General features: G+C 48.3%; 1 protein-coding gene across 1 annotated transcript in view; it reads right to left on the bottom strand.

Annotated features, from left to right (window-relative positions):
- The window catches only part of LOC144769218 (uncharacterized), a 228048-nt gene that overhangs the window by 83529 nt on the left and 123214 nt on the right, over positions 1-21305 (bottom strand). Inside the window, exon 7 of the mRNA XM_078653258.1 lies at positions 1735-1800. Coding sequence (XP_078509384.1) covers positions 1735-1800 — 66 coding nt within the window. The remainder of the gene's footprint in view (positions 1-1734; positions 1801-21305) is intronic.

The raw sequence follows: 21305 nt of genomic DNA, 5'->3' as shown, positions 1-21305 counted from the left end.
CCTTTCCATCCAGCTTCCTTTACACTCCCAGAAGCTTTCCCCTCATTTACCCTCTTCCATTTCCAGAGACTTTATTTCTGCTTGCTCCCCTCTCCTCTCCGTGCTCATGGAATCCTCTCTTTCGGAGAACTGGAGACATACATAGATGTACTTGTGAATTGCTTATCAGTGCTTATTGTTAAACCTCGAGACCTGGTATGGGGAAGTATCTGGGTATGTGGTAAAATCAGTGCATCCACTCCTGGCAGCACCGGAGGCTCAGACATACAACCAGGGGGACAAATCATTGTATCCACTCCTGCTTCTTACTTTAATGTTCGATATTATTGCTAAAGCAGCTTTAATGCTTGCACTAACCCATTAGAATAGGTATAAAACTGCTCCTTGTCAACTACCTCCCCGGTGACTACTCCCACAGCTTCCCTAAGAGGTACACACATAACCAGCTTTTTGTTAATAAGAAAGTTGAAAACTAATGCATTTACTAATGCTTGTTCTAATTGTAATAAACTACCTGCTAGCTACACACATATCAATTGCTAAATTGCCGAATTAATACTTGATCTCACAGTGCAACTCTTTTCAGAAATGCATAATTTACAGATAGCCCCTACACTGATACGTTTGCAGATCTGGAAAGGCAATGTTATTTTGAAGTGAACTGCCATCTCATCATCAAGACCAACAGACAGCTCTCATAATACACGTTAATCATCATCTGGACTTTATCTGGACTGCTAATACCTAATACGATGGCATCCACCAACCTTCCATGAATCAGCAAGTTTGCCTGCCATGTAGCAGACATTTGTATCTTAGTACTTGGATAACCATAGAGGTGGAAGTGAGACAACTCCATAGTCCCCTACAGTATAGGTGAGAGAAACCAATATTAGATTCGGGTTGGTGGATATACACCCCTATATTGTTAGAAGGGAGAACCAGTTTTGGACCCTTACTTAAGCGCCAACGAGTGCAAGAATGCTGGCGATATTTTCCCCCCAATATCTGAATGTTTCAATAAATACCTCAGTATGGCACATCGACATTGTCAATAGACTCTTTTTTTGCAAATTGTTATGGCTCCTAGCCTTGGCTAACCAGGTTAAACCACAAAAATGAATGTAGGTTCTTGTATGGGATTTTGCCTCAGGTGTTTACAGCGAATGTACACTCATGAGAATCTAAATTCATATCTTTAAACTAAATTTACCTGAAGACGCCCCTCTTTCTTATGCCATTGTTAACAGCTTTAATGTGCTCCCCTATAGAGATCTGTGAATAAAACAGAGGCTTAAAACCTGCTGCATTTACTGAACCTGCCATCATTTTGAAGTGGGTAGAAATGATTAAGAATGAATTCGGAAGTAATAGTGGCCGCCATTAAACTCGGCATGCTAATTTATTCCAGATTGTTAAATGTTACTCTAGATCGGACTATCTGTCACTATGGTCATTGCAAGACGTTCAATATCACTGCAATGTGGTGAATTAACGTGAAGTTCTAGGCAGCTCTAATGTTTGAACAAAAGTCTTAAATGGCCAGGAATAATCTTTGTGACAGATGGAAGAGTGTCTTAAAGGATAGCCAATCGGCCAAAGATTACTGACAATTTGATTTCTCAACATGATACACTTAAATTAATAGTAGTGCTCTATGAGGAAGTCAAACAATATTAACACATTTCTTTCTATATAGTTTCACAGTGGTACACAGTGATTTGGAGGACTTACCAATGTAGGGCAACCAACGTACTTGAATACAACAGCCAGGAGAGATTTGATTGCGGGTATTCCGTTCTGAAATAATGAATGAACAAAAGAGAAATATAGATGCATCTTCATTCTGTTCTATAGAGAAAAATTATGCGAATATGTCCCCACTCTCCACCATCTTCCAACCCCCGTCTTATTTATTGAATTTCATGAAGCTAGCCCCCTATATCTGAAGCACACGATTATCACTGAGATTGATCAATTATGTCATCTTCCAATAGATATACTTTCATCTACAAAAATTACATGAAGTTGCTTTCCATAGAGCTTCATTCCCTCAATGCTTAGAAAGCTACACTGTCATAAAATCAGAGTCATTCCAAGATGTCACATTGCAGAATGTCAGAGAACATGTATCAAAAAGAACCTAAGGGGTCTTGGTATGTAAATTCATTCTCTTCATGGTGGGGGTACTTTATGCTACAAAGAAATCCAAAATATTTCATGAATCTATCCACTCGCCCCTTCTGCCTGTTGTAATCTTTTATAATAAATCTTTCAGCCCCGTCTTATGGTTCACCACAATATATATCCATTAGTATCCCATTTTTCCTCCCAATTTTAAACACCATGTGCTTTTAAAAGCAAATGCATTTATGCAAGCCCCATGGATCATAATTACTACTGATAGATGCCTAATGAATTAGAACTGACTACTTCTATGCGATCACTGCGTTTCATAAGAAATATACTTTATTAAACTATTGCAGCAACTACATTGAAGGGGTCGCAAACTGTTACCTACCAAGAACAAGCATTTGCAATGCAATAGGTATTGCATTCACATACGTTTGAGCTATTAGCATTGTAAATGACAATGTCTTTTATTTATGTTTTGGGTTTTAAAACATAAATAGAAGGCGTTGTCATTTACAATACTAATAGCTTGAACTCTCACAAATGCGAGACCTTTAGCATTGCAATAAAGGGCATCCTCTCGACCGCTTGTTAGATTATAAATTTCAGAGGAAGAGACCGGCCTGCGAGCTCTTCAAAGTAGTGATAAATATAGCAGTAAAGAAGATGTGTAAGTGTTGTATAGTACACAGACACAAAGTGTGAAGTGAGAGTTACATATGATCTGAGCTAAAAACATGAACAAAGCACTCCAACACCTTTCGCTCTGTAATTACACTGTCATGGCTCAGGAGGAAGAGAGGGAGGGGGTTATTTCCTGCCCTCTCCGTGATTTGAGTGTGCAGTGTGGCATTGCGTAATGTCATTGCTATCTTTGGCCTAGTAAAGAACACACCAGCTGTAGTAGGGCCCTGCTTCACCTCCTGGTGCAAGGCGGGCTGTGCTTTAAGGCAGGCATTGAGGGAAGGAGGGATGGTCTTGGTGTCAGATCGCACAACGTTTCAGCCGCTCTTCAGATGCTCGCAGCGCAGGCTGGCAGGGCGATCGTGTCCTCTCTGAGCGCAGGTGTCCAGCTCTGAGTGTGTCCAGCCCCGAGTGTGTCCAGCTCCATCTGCGCTCCCTGCATCCAGGGACAGTCAATGAAGTCCGCGCTCCTCCTCCTCGCGCCCGGCCACTATCTTTCTGCGCTGGGGAGGAGGTGGTGGGGGACTCCAGTGCTGTTTCAGAGGGGCTCTCCCAGCAAGCAACCCCACCCCCGTAAACACTGCACATCAACTCCACCCCACACCAAGAAAGGGTTTCGCGGTCAGTGACACTGCAAGTATGTGTCCAAAGGGATGCTGTCCCTATTCAAGCTAAAGCCTAATAATTCTGTAAGACACACTATTGTCAGAGGCCCCTCGCCACAGTCTGCAGGAGGGCGCCATCATACAATTACAGAGGATCATGTCTCTGCCCGCACTGTGGGATAATACGGCGGCTCGGGCCATGTCTGCTAGGGTCCATTGGACTTGCAGAAGTGACTAGGAGGAAGACTGGACCACAGAGGTATTCTAAGTAAGCAGCGGTGGTGAGAGTGGGGACCACGGATATTTTTAAGGGACCCGCAGATTTCGTGACTGAGTGTCCCTCGGAAGCTCTCTGCACATACACCTTGACCCCATCACACAGACTGCCGGGGTCGGCGGTGTAGTGATTGGGGTGGGGGCGCAAGGCCCTCATTCTGCAGACATACAATCAGACCCGGACACAGTGGCTGGGGATGGGTAATGGGCCCTGAGCACGTGCACTCAGTCCCTTTTATTGGCCAGGGTCATCTGACCAATGACGCCTGGTGGTGGGTAGGTGTTAAGTGTGCTGACATCATGCTGAGACACTAGACCGTGTCTTACGATAGTACATCTCTCCCAACCTTAGTTAAGAAAATTAAACTAACTAAAGTCCAACATGTGGGAAAGAATATAGTTCACACAAAACCCATAACTCAATCACGACGACTCCCACGTAGTCTTCTCCACTGCTGGTCACGTCAAATACTGGCAATGGTGTCTCTTCTTGACTTGACAGACTTGCAGCTTGTGGGTGGACTGTACAGTCTCTCTCACTCTGTTTCACTTCCTGCGAATGTGTAGAAGTGTCCTTAGCCGGTCCCACGTGTGTTGCTTTCCGCTGGACCCTGGACCGTCCTGGTCAAAGTGCTTGATTTAAGCTGGTGTCTATTCCTGATGGGATCATCAGCTGCAGGTTATCCCTCTCATGGATACCCCTCTCTCGTGGGTGTCCCCTCTCACTGGACGACCCAGAGGCCCTTTTGTGCCAGGCTCCCACTGGACCGGAGGACATGCCGCCTTGCTGCTCCAACGTGTTGAAGGATGTCGCTACGGGTCCTCTCTCCGTGTCCGAAGTTCCACCTGAAAGGGTGTTGTTGGCACTGGTTCCGTCGTGTGCGACCTTCGGTCTTCCAGGATCTTCAGCGCGAGCGTCAACAGTCCGTCTCTCGTTGGGGATCCGCTGCCACCGGTGTCCCTGAGGCCTCTGCCCCTGGATTTCCGCGGCCCTTGTGTCCGTTCCATCCCAGAGGTGGGTGTTGCCAACGCACCGGCCTGCTTGCTTCCGTCATTCCTGGATGATTGTCGGGATCGCACGTGGATGCTTTCTTCCAGTGATGTTACGTGTGTCCCGGTCGTGTGTGTGGACTGTTGTGCACCTCTCACGTTCTCCTCGGTGTTTCCCCTTCTTGTCTGTCGTAGTGTCTTGGTCCACACTCCTCTTTGCTCTACTCCATTCTCTTGTCTTCCTGTCGTCGTGCTGCTCGGACCTCTTATCCTTTCCTTCTCTTTGGTGGTGGTAGACGTGCCACTCAGACCTCTTCTCCTTTCTTCTTCGGTGGTGGCAGACGTGCCACTCAGACCTCTTCTCCTTTCTTCTCTTCTGTGGTGGTAAACGTGCCACTCAGACATTTTCTCCTTTTCCTTTTGTGGCGTCGGGCCACTTCTTCTCTATCCTCCTTTTCGCAACGCGGTCTGGTCCTCTTGCTGTCTTCATCTCCCTAACCAGACTTCTCCAGGCAGCGTGAACTCCGCCTGCTTCCCTCTGGTCTTGTCCTGGTTCACGGACACTGTCTTCTTCTAGTCTGTGACTGGACCGGTCCTTGCGATCTTCTCTTAAACTTGGAATGTTGCACTGTGGTTGTTGAAGTTCGCTAGTCGCTGATCGTGGACTGTGTCTTGGTGTTCGAACTTCTTGGACCTCTTGCCGGTCCACTCTGCCGATGCTGGCAGGCTATCTTCTGTCCTCTTGCGGGATACTTGCTGTGTTAGGGTTTGTTGACCCTTGCTTCGGTCACCTCCTTTTGCGACCCGCGGTGGGTCGGCTTTTGGTGCGGCCATCTGGCTGGCCGGCTTCTTGGGTGCCTCACGTGTGTGACCATCCGGGTTCTTCGTGCGACAGTCTGAGGGGTCGGCTTCGTGGGGCGACCATCGGGGTGGTCTTCTGCGTGAGTCCTCACGCTTTGCTGTCTTCGGTGTGGTCGCTCTTCGTTCCGTTCCGGTGCTTTTAGCGTTGGCGCGCTTTTGTCCACTTTGTTCCTGTGATTCGTTAGGTGCGGAGGGTTACGTCACCACTCCGAGCTTCTTCGTGTTCAGGTTGCTCCCGTTACCTCACGGGGTGTGCCTGCATTTTTTCTGGGACTCTGGAGCAGTGTCGGCGGTTGTCGCGTTTCCTCCCGGTGTCGCACTTGCCTGGTGGGGAGTCTTGGGACCTCTGTGTCTTCCTGTGGTGGTGTTCCTTTCTCCTCCTGCGGTGCAAAGACAACCTGTGGCCATCAGGTACCGCTCTGCCTTCGTTGGTAGGTCTCCGTGTGGCTTAGTGCGTCCAGTGGTCTGTGTTACTGCTCCCTCATCCTCCTTGAGCGTGGAGTTCCTTCACTCCTTGCGTTTTCCTCTTCGCAGTGCTGCGTCCTTGGTCGGGCTTCCTTGTTACTGCGTGGCGTTTCTGCGCTTCTGGCGCGTCTTCCTAAAGTTTTGCTTCCTATGGGATGGTGGCAGTTTCACTGCTTCTGGGTTGCTGTGCGCATCCCTTGCTCTACGCAATGTGCTGTCCTTCAGCCTTTGTGTGAGGGTATCCTCTGGTCGCACGTACATGGTGTCCCTGTGTGTTTCTCCCATATTACTGCCATTGCACAGTATAGTCCTTTTGCTGGGCGCAATTTCACCCTCTGGCCACTGGGTGGCAGTGTCTCTTAGACAACTCCGGCACTGTACTGCCTCAGGCTCGCTCCTGGGCTCCTCATGGCCTCGCCTCTGTCACTCAGTGAGCCGGCATTTCCCTGGATGGCGCTCTGCGGCAGGACTTCCTCTCTTTTGCGGTGAGTTGCCTATTCACCTTGGGGGCACACATGTGGAGAGTTCTGCTTGGTTCTCGGGATGCCCGGCAGCTCTTCACACACTGCGCGGGCGGGGGAGGGTCGGCGCTGCCGGGGGCTGTTTGCAGCTATGCGGGGGTGAGCTCTCACTGTGGAGCCGTCACTCTTTCCACCACCATTCTCCCGATGGCGTTTCTCACCTCAGTCGTCTGCAGCCGCAAGCAGTAAGGCACCAGGGGAGGTTTCCGCTTCACCCCCGTGATTCTCTTGTTGTTGGATCGTTCCCGCCCCTATTCACGGGCTGCGCAGGGGGGTGTTGGTGTGTGCTTAGACGTTTGGGGCACTTGTGTTAGTCGAGGGTGGGCTCCGCTTAGTCCCTCGGTGCCCGGCAGCTCTTCACACGCTGCAGGCGCTTCCCCTGGAGACCATTCACCCCTCCGCCTCCACTCACACACGTGGCGGGGGCAGGGGACGCCTCAGGCAGGCCGCGGGTGGGCTCCGCTGGTCCTGCTTCACTTTATGTTCATTTTAGGCCGCATCACGCGCGGCCAAGCGTCCTGACTATGCGGCTGGGCTCCGCTTCTCTTACAGTACTGGGGTTGGGGTGGCTGCAGGCACGCGCGCCCCCCCGATCTCCTCTCAGCGCTTGGGCTCACCTGCGGCCCAACGAGCCTCGTCTTCAGCTGTGGCCGTGGCGGGTGGGTTCCGCCCGGCCAGCACTCCACTCCAATGGGGGCCACGCTGCTGCGGCCGACTCGGGTGGGCTCCGGTCGGTCACTTCTTTCTGGGCACAATTGCGGCCGGTGCAGGTGGGCTCTGGCCGGTTCGCTTCTTCTGCTTGGCGTGAGAGGTGTGGGGTAGGCTCCCGGTCTCCTCTTCACGGGCATCCAGGCCCAGGGCAAGGCACATGCCCCGCGGGCCTCACGGCAGGGCTGGCGCCTATCCTGCGGGGAAGGGGGGGCAACATCGCCCTGAGCTCTCTCCTATTCCCCCACGATTTTTCTCATGTAGCTGTGGCACGCAGGGCACAGCTCCGCCTCGTCGCCATTGTAGTGATTGGGGTGGGGGCGCTAGGCCATCATTCTGCAGACATACAATCAGACACGGACACAGTGGCTGGGGATGGGTAATGGGCCCTGAGCACGTGCACTCAGTCCCTTTTATTGGCCAGGGTCATCTGACCAATGACCCCTGGTGGGTGGATGTTAAGTGTGCTGACATCATGCTGAGACACTAGACCGTGTCTTACGATAGTACAGGCGGCAAGGGGAGGCAATGATGAATAGCCCGAGACAGCACACCTGCCCTGTGTGTGGTCACTGATGCTGCTGGAGCGACCCTGGTGACGGAAAGCTGAGCTCCGCGGTCATGCGAGAGTTAGAAGGCACTGTTCTGTTGTATCGAACTGGACGCAACACTAACTTATCTTAAAACAACGTGGGAAGAAGTTCATTTGAGTTTTACAAAGTCTGAGGTGGTATTAAATGAAAATGAAGCTCATGAGAAGCGAATTCAGGCATGCTTGATGCTTTACTTTGATTTTTGTGTATTAATATCCATGAAGCTATGTTTTCCCAAGTAAAACTCCATCCTATATGAATTGAGCAAAGCACGCTCGTCTCCGGAGTGATCGAAGAGGAAATGACAGGGAGCGGGACACGCAGGTCTTGGTCGAGACAAGAAAACCTAATCTACGTCTTGCAATATGTCGAAGACGAAACAAAAGCAGCATTTCTAAGGCGCTTCTTCGTGAGTCCCTCCTCGGGACTGCAGAGTGCGCGTGTTGTGTCTGTGAGTAGCACCTTACTTGTCCCTCGGCCCGTCATGCTGTGTGATCGTCCGTCAGATTAGGGCGCTCATCTACAGCAAGTCTGGAAATCATTTATTTAGCCACAGCCGGTGGTAGGTGTAACTGCAGGGCGGTGACGTAGGGAGGGGGAGGGGCAGGGTGGGGGGTTGGTATGTATGGATTACGGACTTTAACAGGTAAGTAAACATATAAATAAATAAAACGAATTTCGTTGTGTGCACTGCATCACCAAATGCGATGCAGTGCGCGCAACAAAATTTGTTTTATTTATTTATATGTTTACTTACCTTTTAAAGTCCGTAAGCCATACATTACAACCCCCTCCCTACGTCACTGCCCTGCAGTTACACCTACCATTGGCCATAGCTGCATTTATTTACATATTGTTTTACTTGGTGCGCGAGGCCGGACTAGAAACCAAAACTAGAGTCATAGAACCCAGGTGGTTGGATGACAGCGGAGGAGCCAGGACAGCTTAATGCTGCCTTGAACCCAATAGCCGCAGTCCCACAAGTACTCTGTTGATTTGTGCCTTGGAAGCCACAGTAAAGGGTGATAGAAGGGTTCAATAAATGCAAGTTGCCATTTTTTACGAGTGACATTTCAACAACTATGAGGGACAATGTCTTGAATGACGACAGCAACATATAAATATCAGAAATGACACCCATTTTGAGCTATGAGAAACTCTAAGATCTCAAAAGTACTGCAAAGCACCAGAAATGGAAGGGCACTGTGGGATTCGACTGTACCAAACAGGATGTGAGAAGCCGTACTGCCTGCGAATGAGCCTCACTGCCTACAAAAACTGGATAGGTCTCCCATGGGTGGACTTAAGCAGAACCACGTGCCTCATCCTCCCTCTACATGAACTGATCAAACTGTGCTGAGAAGCCCAAGAACGAACCCGCACAAACAGTGTATCCTCCAGTGGCGACTCCTCCGCTAAGGCAGAGGAGTGTCGCCCCACTGCCAGGAAACAGCAAAAGAAAGGAAAAAATAAAATGCTAATAACAGAATGTTATTATAATTTTATTTAAATTTCCTGCTGTGGCAGTGAGTGTGGGGGTGGGGCGGAGCTGCAAGGGAGGATAGGTAGAACACTCCTTTGCGCAATGACTGTTTGGTCAGCCCTCCCGAGCTGCCGAAAACAGCCATGCTCACTTTCCCCTTTCCCCTTTCTCCATGCAGGCTGCATTACAGCCTGCATGGAGAACATGCCCACCCCTACAGCCCATGGCTGAGCGCCGTGTCACGGTGCTCAGGCCAATCGCAATGCTGCATTGAAGCGTTGGTATTGGCTAAGGGGTGGGAGCCTGGCTACATGCTTCCTGTTCTGACCTGGAGTCGGACACGGGTGAGCAGGAGAGAAGACACAGGACCCGGAGGCAAGGTAAGTGTTGTTATTTTTTATTTTTTTCAATGCACCCCGTGCTCTCCCCCCCCACACACGCTCCAGCCCCACCCACTGGCGAGCCGTGCCGGCTGCTATTGGTATACTGCCCTCCCATACCATGTGACCCTCAAAGACACCTTCGTACACAAATGTCACCTCATAATTAGCTTAAGGCCTTCATAATAATAAGTGACAACCAGACCTGGCTCAACTGCTGTAACATATTCTTCTCAATCTGCACCTTAACTCTCCTCCCAGTAATATGCACCTGTGTCTGACCACGGCTGGACTGGCCTCGGTGGATCATAGCCTTTATTAACTGCAGCAGTTCACAGGTATGTCCTCCTGAACTGACCACATACCAGTAGGGTCACACCTGGTTGCTTTTTATTGGCATGAAGAGTATTTTATTGTCTATGCAAACATGCATTTTCCCCTTATTTGTACATACCTTAATCTGTAAAAACAAGAAGAAGAATGACCTTGTAGACAGAAAGGTGATTTATAAAAATGAATACATTTTATAAAGATATTTTTTATATCATTGTATATCATCTTACTTTGACCCTTTTCAAATCTTCCAGGTGAACAAATGGCAGGTATTTCTTTGGAAAAGGTGGCAACCCTATTTACTAGTAGTGGTTTACTATGCTGCTTAGGCGTCCACCGTACGGTAGGCAGGGGCACTATCGGAGACTGTCTCTCACTGTCTTGGAGCTCAGGACACTTCTAAGTCTCTGCAAATCATGCATAAGTCCGGTCCACAGCGTACTGGCCTCAGTCTTGCTGCTGGTGAGCAGCTTCAGGCAGAGGGTCTCTGGGCTAAGGCAGAGGGGTCAGACTGCTGGTCGAGCAGAGTCCAGTCACTGTGCGCTCGGTGACCTTGGCAGACCCAGACAGGTGTGCCTCGGCCCCCTTGCACCCTCATAAGTAGGCATATGATGTTTTATTGGTCAGGTGGGGGGGCGCAGAATCGCCCTCCCTCAAACACAAAGAGAGCGGGGCATATGTCATTTTCTTCCATCCATAAGGTTCAGGTCTCCTACCAGAAGACGACGATTGTCAGTGCCTCTGCATGGAAGGTCGGGTGTTGCACAGTATTTTGGAATTTCACATACTCATTGTCGTATTGTTGTGCCTATGATACTGACTCATAAAACATTCAGAGGCAGGCAGCTTATCGTGCACTAAGCACTAAAAAAAACATTTGTACATTAACACTTGGCTGGCACAGTCTCACTGACACTTTTGCCATAAGCATTATTTTGTGTAATTAAAAACCACACTCTGTCTTCAGACACATGGCTAGTGCTGGCTACAGACACATGTGGTACACTTTGAATGAAGGTAATGTTTTGTTTGACTTTCTAATTGCACTGACCCCAACCACCGATCCTGTCATCATGCGAGGTAGGCTCCCAATACATTGTGCAGATCATGCATGTCCTGCACCGCCCAGACAGGTCGACTGTGTTGACAGTCTGAGTAAGACTGTTAGTAGATAGTGTTATATTCCATATAGGTTCCCCAATATAGGTTTGGGTAACATCCTAACCTTTCACCTATATTCTTCCCTACATTACACACATAATGGTTCTTAGGGACTGACCTTTACCTAGATATGGCACTGCACACAGAACGCAGGATATTCCCTGAAAAAAGCCTCATACATTATGCCTGAGGATTCTTGGAAACTCAGCAGGACTACCATCTCCTGTATAATAACTATGTATAAAGTGAATTCCCAATGTCATCCTAAGTCCAACAAGTGGCACAGCAAGGTAGAACGCCGATGGAGACATTTGGGTATATAAACATCACTTCTTGCTGAGACATAGAGAGGAGATCAGGACCTCCCTGCTGACACACTGACGCGAGACGCTGAGGTTCCTGCATGCAGATACTCCAGCTCGCAGTGGTCTAACATGCCTTACGGGGTGTCCAACTCGAAACCATGACGGGGTCCCACAGTCTCTCACTTCAGCTAATGGGGTTGACTTTATCCTAGAGGGATTCTTGGTTTAACACCTACACACATGCTAGGTACACTAAGGTACATCTAGTTAGGATTGCATCATAGGGGTACCCATTTTATTGTCCTGTATTTTATATATGTGTGTGTGTGCATATATGTAATAATTATTGTCATGTTCTTTGTTGACCCCTTTTGTTTGTAACTGTTTTGTTTGGTATTCCTATTTGTTGCCAGTACCGCAATTGTTACCTTCTTTTCCCTCCAATTGTGAAGCTCTCTGATATCCTTCGGGATCATGTTTGCGCTATATAAAACTTTATTAATTTTTTTTTTACTAGTGAGCGAGAGGAGATGAGGTGGGGGTATTGGTATTGGTAGTGGTGGTTTTGGTGGTGGTGCTGGTATTGGTAATGGTGGTGGTGGCATTTGTGGTGCTGGTATTTGTTAGTATTGATAGTGGTAGTGGTAGTATTGGTGGTGGTGGCATTCGTGGTATTGGTGGTGGTGGTATTAGTGGTGGTGGGGGTAACATTGGTGGTGGCGGTATTGGTGGTGGTAGTGGTGGTGGTGGTGGTATTGGTGGTAGCATTGGTAATGGTGGTAGTATTGGTGGTAGTGGTAATGTCGGTGATGGTGTTGTTAGTGGGGGATTGGTGTTTGTGGTGTATTGTTGGTGGTATTGGTGGTGGTGGTATTGCAATTGATGGTGGTGGTATTGGTGGTGGTGGTATTGGTGGTGGTATTAATGGTGGTATTGTTGGTATTGGTGGTGGTGGTATTGGTGGCGTTGGTATTGGTGGTGGTACTGGTATTGCTGGTGGGATTGGTGGTGGTGGGATTGGATAGGTGGTGGTGGTGATGGTATTTTGTGATGGTATTGATGGTGGTATTGGTGGTGGTAGTATTGGTGGTGGTTATGGTACAGGTGGTGGTGTTATTGTTGGTGGTAGTGTTGGTGGTGGTATTGGTGGTGGTTGTATTGGTGGTGATACTTATGGTGGTGGGATTGGTGGTAGTGTTGTTGGTGGTATTGGTGGTGGTAGGGGTGGTGGTATTGATAGTGGTGGTGGTATTGGGGATGATTTTGTTGGTGGTGGCGGTATTGGTGGTGGTGGTATTAGTGGTGGTGTTATCAGAGGAATTGGTGGTGGTGGTATTGGTGGTGGTGTTATCAGAGGAATTGGTGGTGGTGATATTGGTGGTGGTGGTGGTGAATATTGATAGTGGCATTGGTAGAGGTGTATTGGTGATATTGGTAGTTGTGGTATCGGTGGTGGTATTGGTGGTGGTTGTATTGGTGGTGGTAGTGTTGGTGGTACCGGGGTGGTATTGGTGATGGTGATATTGGTGGTGGTATTGGTTAAATTGTTGGTAGTATTGGTGGTGGTGGTATTCGTGGTGGTATTGGTGGTGGTAGTGGTATTGTTGGTGGTATTGGTGGTGGTGGTATTGGAATTGGTGGTGGTGATATTGTTGGTGGTATTGGTGGTGGTAGTATTGGTGGTATTAGTGGTGGTGGTATTGGTGGTGGTTGTGGTATTAGTGGTGGTGTTGGTATTGGTGGTATTGGTGGTGGTGGTACTGGTGGTGATATTGGTATTGCCAGTGGGATTGGTGGTGGCGGTATTAGATTGGTGTGGTGGTATTGGTGGTGGTGGTATGTTATTAGTGGTGGTAGCATTGTGATGGTACTGGTGGTAGTGGTATTGGTGGAGGTGGTGGTATTGGTGGTGGTTGTATTGCTGGTGGTTCTTGTGGTGGTGGTATTGGTGGTGGTGGTAATATTGGTGGTGGTGGTATTCATGGTGGTGGTATTGGTGGTTGTATTGGTGGTGGTGGTATTGGTGGTGGTGTTGGTACTGGTGGTGGTGGTATTGGTGGTTTGGTGGATAGGTGGTGGTATAGGTGGTGGTGGTATTGATGGTGGTACTGGTGAAGGTATTGCTGGTGGTGGTGGTGGTATTAATATTGGTGATGGTGGTATTGTATTTGTGGTGGTGGTATTGATTGTGGTGGTATTGGTGGTTGTATTGGTGGTGGTGGTATTGGTGGTGGTGTTGGTATTGGTGGTGGTGGTATTGGTGGTGTGGTAGATAGGTGGTGGTGGAATTGATGGTGGTGGTGTTGGTGGTGGTGATATTGGTGGAGGTGGTATTGCTGGTGGTATTGGTGGCGGTGGTGGTACTGGTGATGGTATTGGTGGTATTGTTAGTGTTATTGGTGTTAGTGGTATTGGTGGTGGTTACATTAGTAGTGGTGGTGGTATTGGCGGTTTAGGTGGTGGTGGTATTGGTCATGGTGATGGTAGTATTGGTGGCGGTGGTATTGGTGGAGGATTTGGTGGTGGTGGTGGTATTAGTGGTGGTATTAGTATTGGTGGTGGTGTTTTAGTACTGGTGGTGGTGGTGATATTAGTGGTGGTATTAGTTGTGGTATTCATGGTGGTATTGGAGATGGTATTGGTGGTGGTGGTATCATTAGTGGTGGTTTTGGTATTGGTGGTGGTGGCACTGGTGATGTTTTGGTATAGGTGGTGGTATTGGTGGTGGTATAGGTGGTGGTGGTATTGGTGGTGGTGATATTGGTGGTGGTATCGGTGGTGGTGGTATTTGTGCTATTGGTGGTTGTAGTATTGGTGGTGGCAGTGGTGGTTGTGGTAGTATTGGTAGTGATATTGGTGGCAGTGATATTGGTGGTGGTGGTATTGCTTGTATTGGTGGTGGTATTAGTGGTGGTATTGGTGGTGGAATTAGTGGTGGTAGGTATTGATGGTGGTGGTATTGGTGGTGGTGCTATTGTTGTTGGTGTTGGTACTGTTGGTATTCATGAAGGTATTAGGGTGGTGGTTGTGGTATTAGTGGTGGTGGTGGTATTGGTGGTGGTGGTATTGGTGGTGGTGGTATTGGTGGTGGTGCTATTGGTAGTGATGGTATTAGTGGTGGTATTGGTGGTGGTTTTGGTACTGGTGGTGGCATTGGTGGTAGTGATGGTATTGGTGGTGGTATTGGCGGTGTTGGTATTGGTGGTTGTGGTGATATTGTTGGTGGTATTGATGGTGGTATTGGTGGGGGTGGCATTGGCGGTGGTAGTGGTATTGGCGGTGGTCACATTGGTGGTGGCGTTGGTATTGGTGGTGGTGGTGTTATGGAGGTATTGGTGGTGGTGGTATTGGTGGTGGCATTGGTGATGGAAGTGGTGGTGGTGGTAGTATTGGTTATTGTTGGCAGTGATATTTGTGGTGGTATTGGTGGTGGTATTAGTGGTGGTGTTGGTGGTGGTAGTGGTGGTATTGGTGGTGGTATTGGTGATGGTGGTTGTGGTATTGGTGGCGGTAGTATTAGTGGTGGCATTGGTGGTAGTGGTATTGGTATTCCCAGAGGTATTGGTATTGGTGGTGGTGGTTTTGGATTGGTGGTGGTGGTATGGGTGGTGGTGGTATTGGTGGTGGTGGTATAGAGGGTATTGGTGGTGGTATTGGTGGGGGTATTGGTAGTGGTATTCATGGTGGTGTTGGTATTCGTGGTGGTGGTGTTCGTGTATTGGTGGTGGTGGTATTGGGGGTGGTAGTGGTATTGTTTGTGGTCGCATTAGTGGCGGTGATGGTATTGGTGGTGGTGGTATTGGTGGTGGTGTTATAGGAAGTGGCATTGGTTGTAGTATAGGTGGTGGTCGTATTGATGATGGTGTTATTGGTACTGGTAGTGGTATTGGTGATAGTATTGGTTGTGGTGGTATTGGTGGTGGCATTCATGGTTGTGGTAGTATTGATAGTGGAATTGGTGTCAGGGATATTGGTGGTGGTAATGGTATTGGTGGTAGTGGTATTGGTGGTGGTATTGGTATTGGCAAAGGGGTTGGTGGTATTGGATTGGTGGTGGTGGTATGGGTGGTGGTGGTGAAGGTGGTATTGGTGGTGGTGGTATTAGTGGTGGTATTGGTGGTGGTGGTATTGGTGGTGGTGGTATTAGTGGTGGTATTAGTGGTGGTGGTATTGGTAGTGGTATTGGTGGAGGTGGTATTGGTGGTGGTATTGGTATTGGTGGTGGCATTGGTGGTAGTGATGGTATTGGTGGTGTTGGTATTGGTGGTGGTGGTATTGGTTGTCTTGGCATTGGTGGTGGTAGTGATATTGGTGGTGGTATTGGTGGTGGTGGTATTGTTGGTGGTATTGTTGGTGGCCACATTGGTGGGGGTGTTGTTATTGGTGGTGGTATAGGTGGTAGTGGTATTGGTGGTGGTGATATTGGTGGTGGTGGTATTGGTGGTGGTAGTGGTGGTATTGGTGGTGGTAGTATTGGTGGTCGTGGTGGTATTGGTCGCAGTGATATTTGTGGTGGTATTGGTGGTGGTATTATTGGGGGTATTGGTGGTGGTAGTGGTGGTATTTGTGGTGGCATTGTTGGTGGTGGTATTGGTGGTGGGGGTATTGGTGGTGGTATTGGTGGCCACAGACTCTGGGCTCTACCCCCTCCCCCAGCAAGCAGGTTAAGAACTTGGGGATGTGGCTGGACTCCAAGCTCTCCTTTGGGAATCACACTAGAATTGTGGCCGTGAAGTGTTTTGGAGTCTTGAAAGGGCTACGGAACACTCTAGATGTGCTTCCTGTGGCACTCAGGAAAACCCTAGTCCATGTGTTAGTAACTTCCCATCTGTACTACGGAAATGCTTTATACGTAGGAGCAAGTAGCAAGTGTCTGCAGAGACTACAATGCATTCAGAACATGGCGGCCTGCCTTGTTCTGATGCTTCCCAGAAGAGCTTCCTCCAGGAATGCCCTATCTGTACTTCATTGGCTTCCACTGAGGGTGACAATACTTTTTAAAGCCTCGTATATCTGTCACCACATCCTGCAGGGGAAAGGGACTACCTACCTTCACAATCTACTGTCCCCCTACTTTCCAACCCGGCACCAGAGATCTTCAGGGACTGGACGGGTCAAGATTCGGGTAATAAAAAGAGCGAGAATGGGTGGACGATCTTTCTGCTACCTAGTCACTAAACACTGGAATTACCTCCCTCTCTCTCTCTCTCTCTCTGTAAGGAACCATCTGAGTCACTCTTTCAGAAAAAAATAAAAACATGGCTCCCCCACCTATAGGTTTCCTCTAAGCTGTCTGATATTATTGCTCCTTTTACGAATTTGGGCCGCAGCGTGGGGACACACTAGCGAGTGTAGCCATGGGCTTTATAAGCTTGCTTATTATTATCATTATTGGTGGTGGTTGTGGTATTGGTGGTGGTAGTATTAGTGGTGGTATTGGTGTGGTGGTAATGATATTGGTGGTAGTGGCATTGGTGGCATTGGTATTCGCAAAGGTATTGGTATTGAAGGTGGTGGTAATGGATTGGTGGTGGTGGTAGGGGTGGTGGTGGTATTGGTGGTGGTGGTGGTAAAGGGAGTATTGGTGGTGGTGGTGGTGGTGGTATTGGTGGGAGTATTGGTGGTGGTGGTGATGTTGGTATTGGTGGTATTGTTTGTGGTGGTATTGTTGGTGGTATTGGTGGTGGTGGTGGTATTGATGGTGGTATTGTTGGTGGTATTGGTGGTGGTGGTATTAGTGTTGGTAGTGGTATTGGTGGTAGTGGTATTGGTTGGGGTTGCATTAGTGGTGGTGGTGGTATTGGTGGTGGTGTTATAGGAGGCAGTATTGGTGGTGGTATAGGTGTTGGTATTGGCGATGGTGGTATTGGTACTGGTGGTGGCAGTCATGGTTGTGGTATTATTGGTAGTGGCATTGGTGGCAGTGATATTCGTGGTGGTGGTGGTATTGGTGATGGTTGTAATGGTATTGGTGGTGGTGGTATTGGTATTGGCAGAGGTATTGATATTGGTGGGATTTGATTGGTGGTGGTGGTATGGGTGGTGGTGAAGATGGTATTGGTGGAGGTATTGTTGGTGGTGGTGGTATTGGTTGTTGTGGTATTGGTCGTTGTGGAATTGGTGTTGGTGGTGTTTGTATTGGTGGTGGTGGTATTAGTGGTGGTATTGGTGGTGGTGGTAATTCTATTGGTGGTAGTGGAATTGGTGGTGGTGGTAATGGATTGGTGGTGGTGGTGGTATTGGTGGTGATGGTAAAGGGAGTATTGGTTGTGGTATTGGTGGTGGTGGTGGTATTGGTGGGAGTATTGGTGGTGGTGGTGATGTAGGTATTGGTGGTGGTGGTATTGGTTGTGGTGGTATTGGTGATGGTATTGGTGGTAGTGGTATTGATATTGGTGGTAGTGGCATTGGTGGTGGTGGTATTGGTGGTGGTAATGGATTGGTGGTGGTGGTATGGATGGGGTGGTATTGGTGGTGGTGGTAAAGGGAGTATTAGTGGTGGTATTGGTGGTGGTGGTGGTATTGGTGGGAGTATTGGTGGTGGTGGTGATGTTGGTATTGGTGGTGGTGGTATTGTTTGTAGTGGTATTGGTGGTGGTATTGATGGTGGTGGTGGTATTGATGGTGGTATTGTTGGTGGTATTGGTGATGGTAGTGGTGGTGGTGGTGGTAGTGGTATTGGTTGTGGTGCATTAGTGGTGGTGGTGGTATTGGTGGTAGTGTTATAGGAGGTGGTATTGGCAGTGTTATAGCTGTTGTTGGTATTGGTGATGGTTATATTGGTTCTGGTGGTGGCAGTCATGGTTGTGGTAGTATTGGTAGTGGTATTGGTGGCGATGATATTCGTGGTGGTGGTGGTATTGGTGGTGGTGGTAATGGTATTGGTGGTAGTGGTATTGGTGGTATTGGTATTGGCAGAGGTATTGGTGGTGGTGGGATTGAATTGGTGGTGGTGGTATGGGTGGTGGTGAAGATGGTATTGGTGGTGGTATTGTTGGTGGTGGTAATATAGGTGGTGGTATTGGTTGTTGTGGTATTGGTGTTGGTGGTGTTTGTATTGGTGGTGGTGGTATTGTTTGTGGTGGTATTGTTGGTGGTAGTAAATGTTGGTGGTATTGATAGTGGTGCTATTGGTGGTGGTAGTCGTATTGGTGGTAGTTTTATTGGTGGTTGTCGCACTAGTAGTGGTGGTGGTATTGGTGGTGGTGGTCGTATAGGTGCGTGTATTGGTGGTGGTCGTATAGGTGGTGGTGATATTGGTGGGGTGGTATTTGTGGTGGTATTGATGGTTGTGGAATTTGTGGTATTGGTGGTGGTGGTATTGGTGGCGGTGGTATGGTGGTGACAGTGGTAGTTGTGGTAGTATTGGTATTGGTGGCAGTGATATTGGTGGTGGTGGCGGTATTGGTGGTATTGGTGGCGTTATTGGTGGTGGTGGTATTTGTGGTGGTGGTGGTATTGGTGGTGGTGATATTGGTGGTGGTATTGGTGGTGGTATTAGTGGTAGTGGTGGTATTGGTGGTGGTGATGGTGGTGGTACTGTTGGTATTTGTGCATGTATTAGAGGTGGTGGTATTAGTATTGGTGGTGGTGGTGATATTGGTGGTGGTGGTATTAGTGGTGGTATTAGTGGTGGTGGTACTGGTGGTGGTATAGGTGGTATTGGTGGTGGTATGGGTGGTGTTGGTATTGGTGTTTATGGTATTGGTTGTGGTGGTATTGTTGGTGGTGTTGGTATTGGTGGTGGTAGTGTTGGTGGTAGTTTTGGTGTTGGTATTGGTGGTGGTAGTGGTGTTGGTGATACTGGTATTGGTGGTGGTAGTATAAGTAGGGGTGGTATTGGTGGTTGTATTGGTGGTTGTGTTATTGGTGGATGTACTGGTGGTGGTAGTGATGCTATTGGTGGCAGTGATATTTGTGGTGATTTTGGTGGTATTGGTGGTGGTGGTATTGGTGGTGGTATTGGGGGTGGTAATGGTGGTGGTGATGGTATTGGTGGTGGGGGTATTGGTGATGGTATTGTTGATGATGGTGGTTTTGGCAGTGGTGGTAATGGTATTGGGGTAGTGGTATTTGTAGTGGTGGTATTGGTATTGGCAGAGGTATTGGTGGTGATGGTATTGAATTGGTGTTGGTGGTATGAGTGGTGGTGGTATTGCTGGTGGTGGTGATATTTGTTTTAGTATTGGTGGTGGTATTAATTGTGTTGGTATTGGTGGTGGTTTTGGTGGTGGTGGTGGTATTGGATGTAGTGGTGGTGGTGGTGGTGTTGGTGGTGCTGGTATTGGTGGTGATATTATTGGTGGTGATATTGATCGTGGTGTTGGTGGTGTTGTTGGTGGTGGTATTGGTAGTGGTATTGATGGTGGTGGAGGTGGTGGTATTGATGGTGGCATTGGTGGTGGTATTGGTTGCGGTATTGGTGGTGGTATTGGTGGTGGTGGTGGTAGTGGTATTGAGTGCTGGTGGTAGAGTGGTGGTGGTTTTGGTGGTGTAGGTGGTACTAGTGGTGGGGTGATAATGGTGGTGGTGGTGGTATTGGTGCTGATATTGGTAGTGGTGGTGGTGGTATTGGTGGTGGTGGTGGTATTGGTGGTGGAATTAGTGGTGGTGTTGGTATTGGTGGTGATATTGGTGGTGTTGGTATTGGTGGTGGTAATGTTGGTGTTAGTTTTGGTGTTGATATTGGTGGTGGTAGTGGCATTGGTGATACTGGTATTGGTGGTGGTCGCATTGGTGTTGGTGTTGGTACTGGTGGTGGTGGTGGTATAAGTAGGGGTGGTATTGGTGGTTGCATTGGTGGTTGTGGTATTGGTGGATGTATTGGTGGTGGTAGTGATTGTATTGGTGGCAGTGATATTTGTGGTGATTTTAGTGGTATTGGTGGTGATTTTGGTGGTATTGGGGGTGGTAATGGTGGTGGTGATGGTATTGGTGGTGGGGGTATTGGTGGTGGTATTGTTGATGATGGTGGTTTTGGTGTGGTGGTAATGATATTGGGGTAGTGGTATTAGTAGTGGTGGTATTGTATTGGCAGATGTATTGGTGGTGGTGGTATTGAATTGGTGTTGGTGGTATGAGTGGTGGTGGTTTTGATGGTGGTGGTGATATTTGTTTTGTTATTGGTGATGGTATTAATTGTGTTGGTATTGGTGGTGGTATTGGTGGTGGTATTGGTGGTGGTGGTGGTTTTGGATGTAGTGGTGGTGGTGTTGGTGGTGCTGGTATTGGTGGTGATATTATTGGTGGTGATATTGATCGTGGTGTTGGTGGTGTTGCTGGTGGTGGTATTGGTAGTGGTATTGATGGTGGTGGTATTGGTAGTGGTGGTATTGGTGGCAGTATTGGTGGTGGTATTGGTTGGGGTATTGGTGGTGGTATTGTTGATGGTGGTGATTTTGGTGGTGGTGGTATTGGTGTTGGTGGTATTAGAGGTGGTAAGAAAAAAACTGATAGGTAGTAGTGTTTTTATTAATTTCTTAAAGATTTGCAGCACACAATTTAGCTGGCATGTGTTTCATCTGTACTCAGACTTTTTCAAGGTAATATGGGAATAATGAAGCAATATAGTCCAATACCACCAGCACCAATACCAGCACCACTACATCCAATACCAGCAGTTTTTTTTTTTTTTTTAAATGCGTCAATTTCTTACGCCTGCCTCACAGCAGGTGTAAGACTGACGCAGGCCCTTTCACATGGTGGCTTGCCCCATGTGAAAGGATACATTGCTGGAGTTGCGTCACTTTTGTGACACACTCCAGCAATGCGTCACTTTTGCGCCATACAGATACGTCACAAATACTG

This window comes from Lissotriton helveticus, chromosome 7 (assembly GCF_964261635.1).
Source record: "Lissotriton helveticus chromosome 7, aLisHel1.1, whole genome shotgun sequence".
In the NCBI taxonomy this organism is placed as follows: domain Eukaryota; kingdom Metazoa; phylum Chordata; class Amphibia; order Caudata; family Salamandridae; genus Lissotriton; species Lissotriton helveticus.
This window is presented reverse-complemented; position numbering and strand designations above follow the sequence as displayed.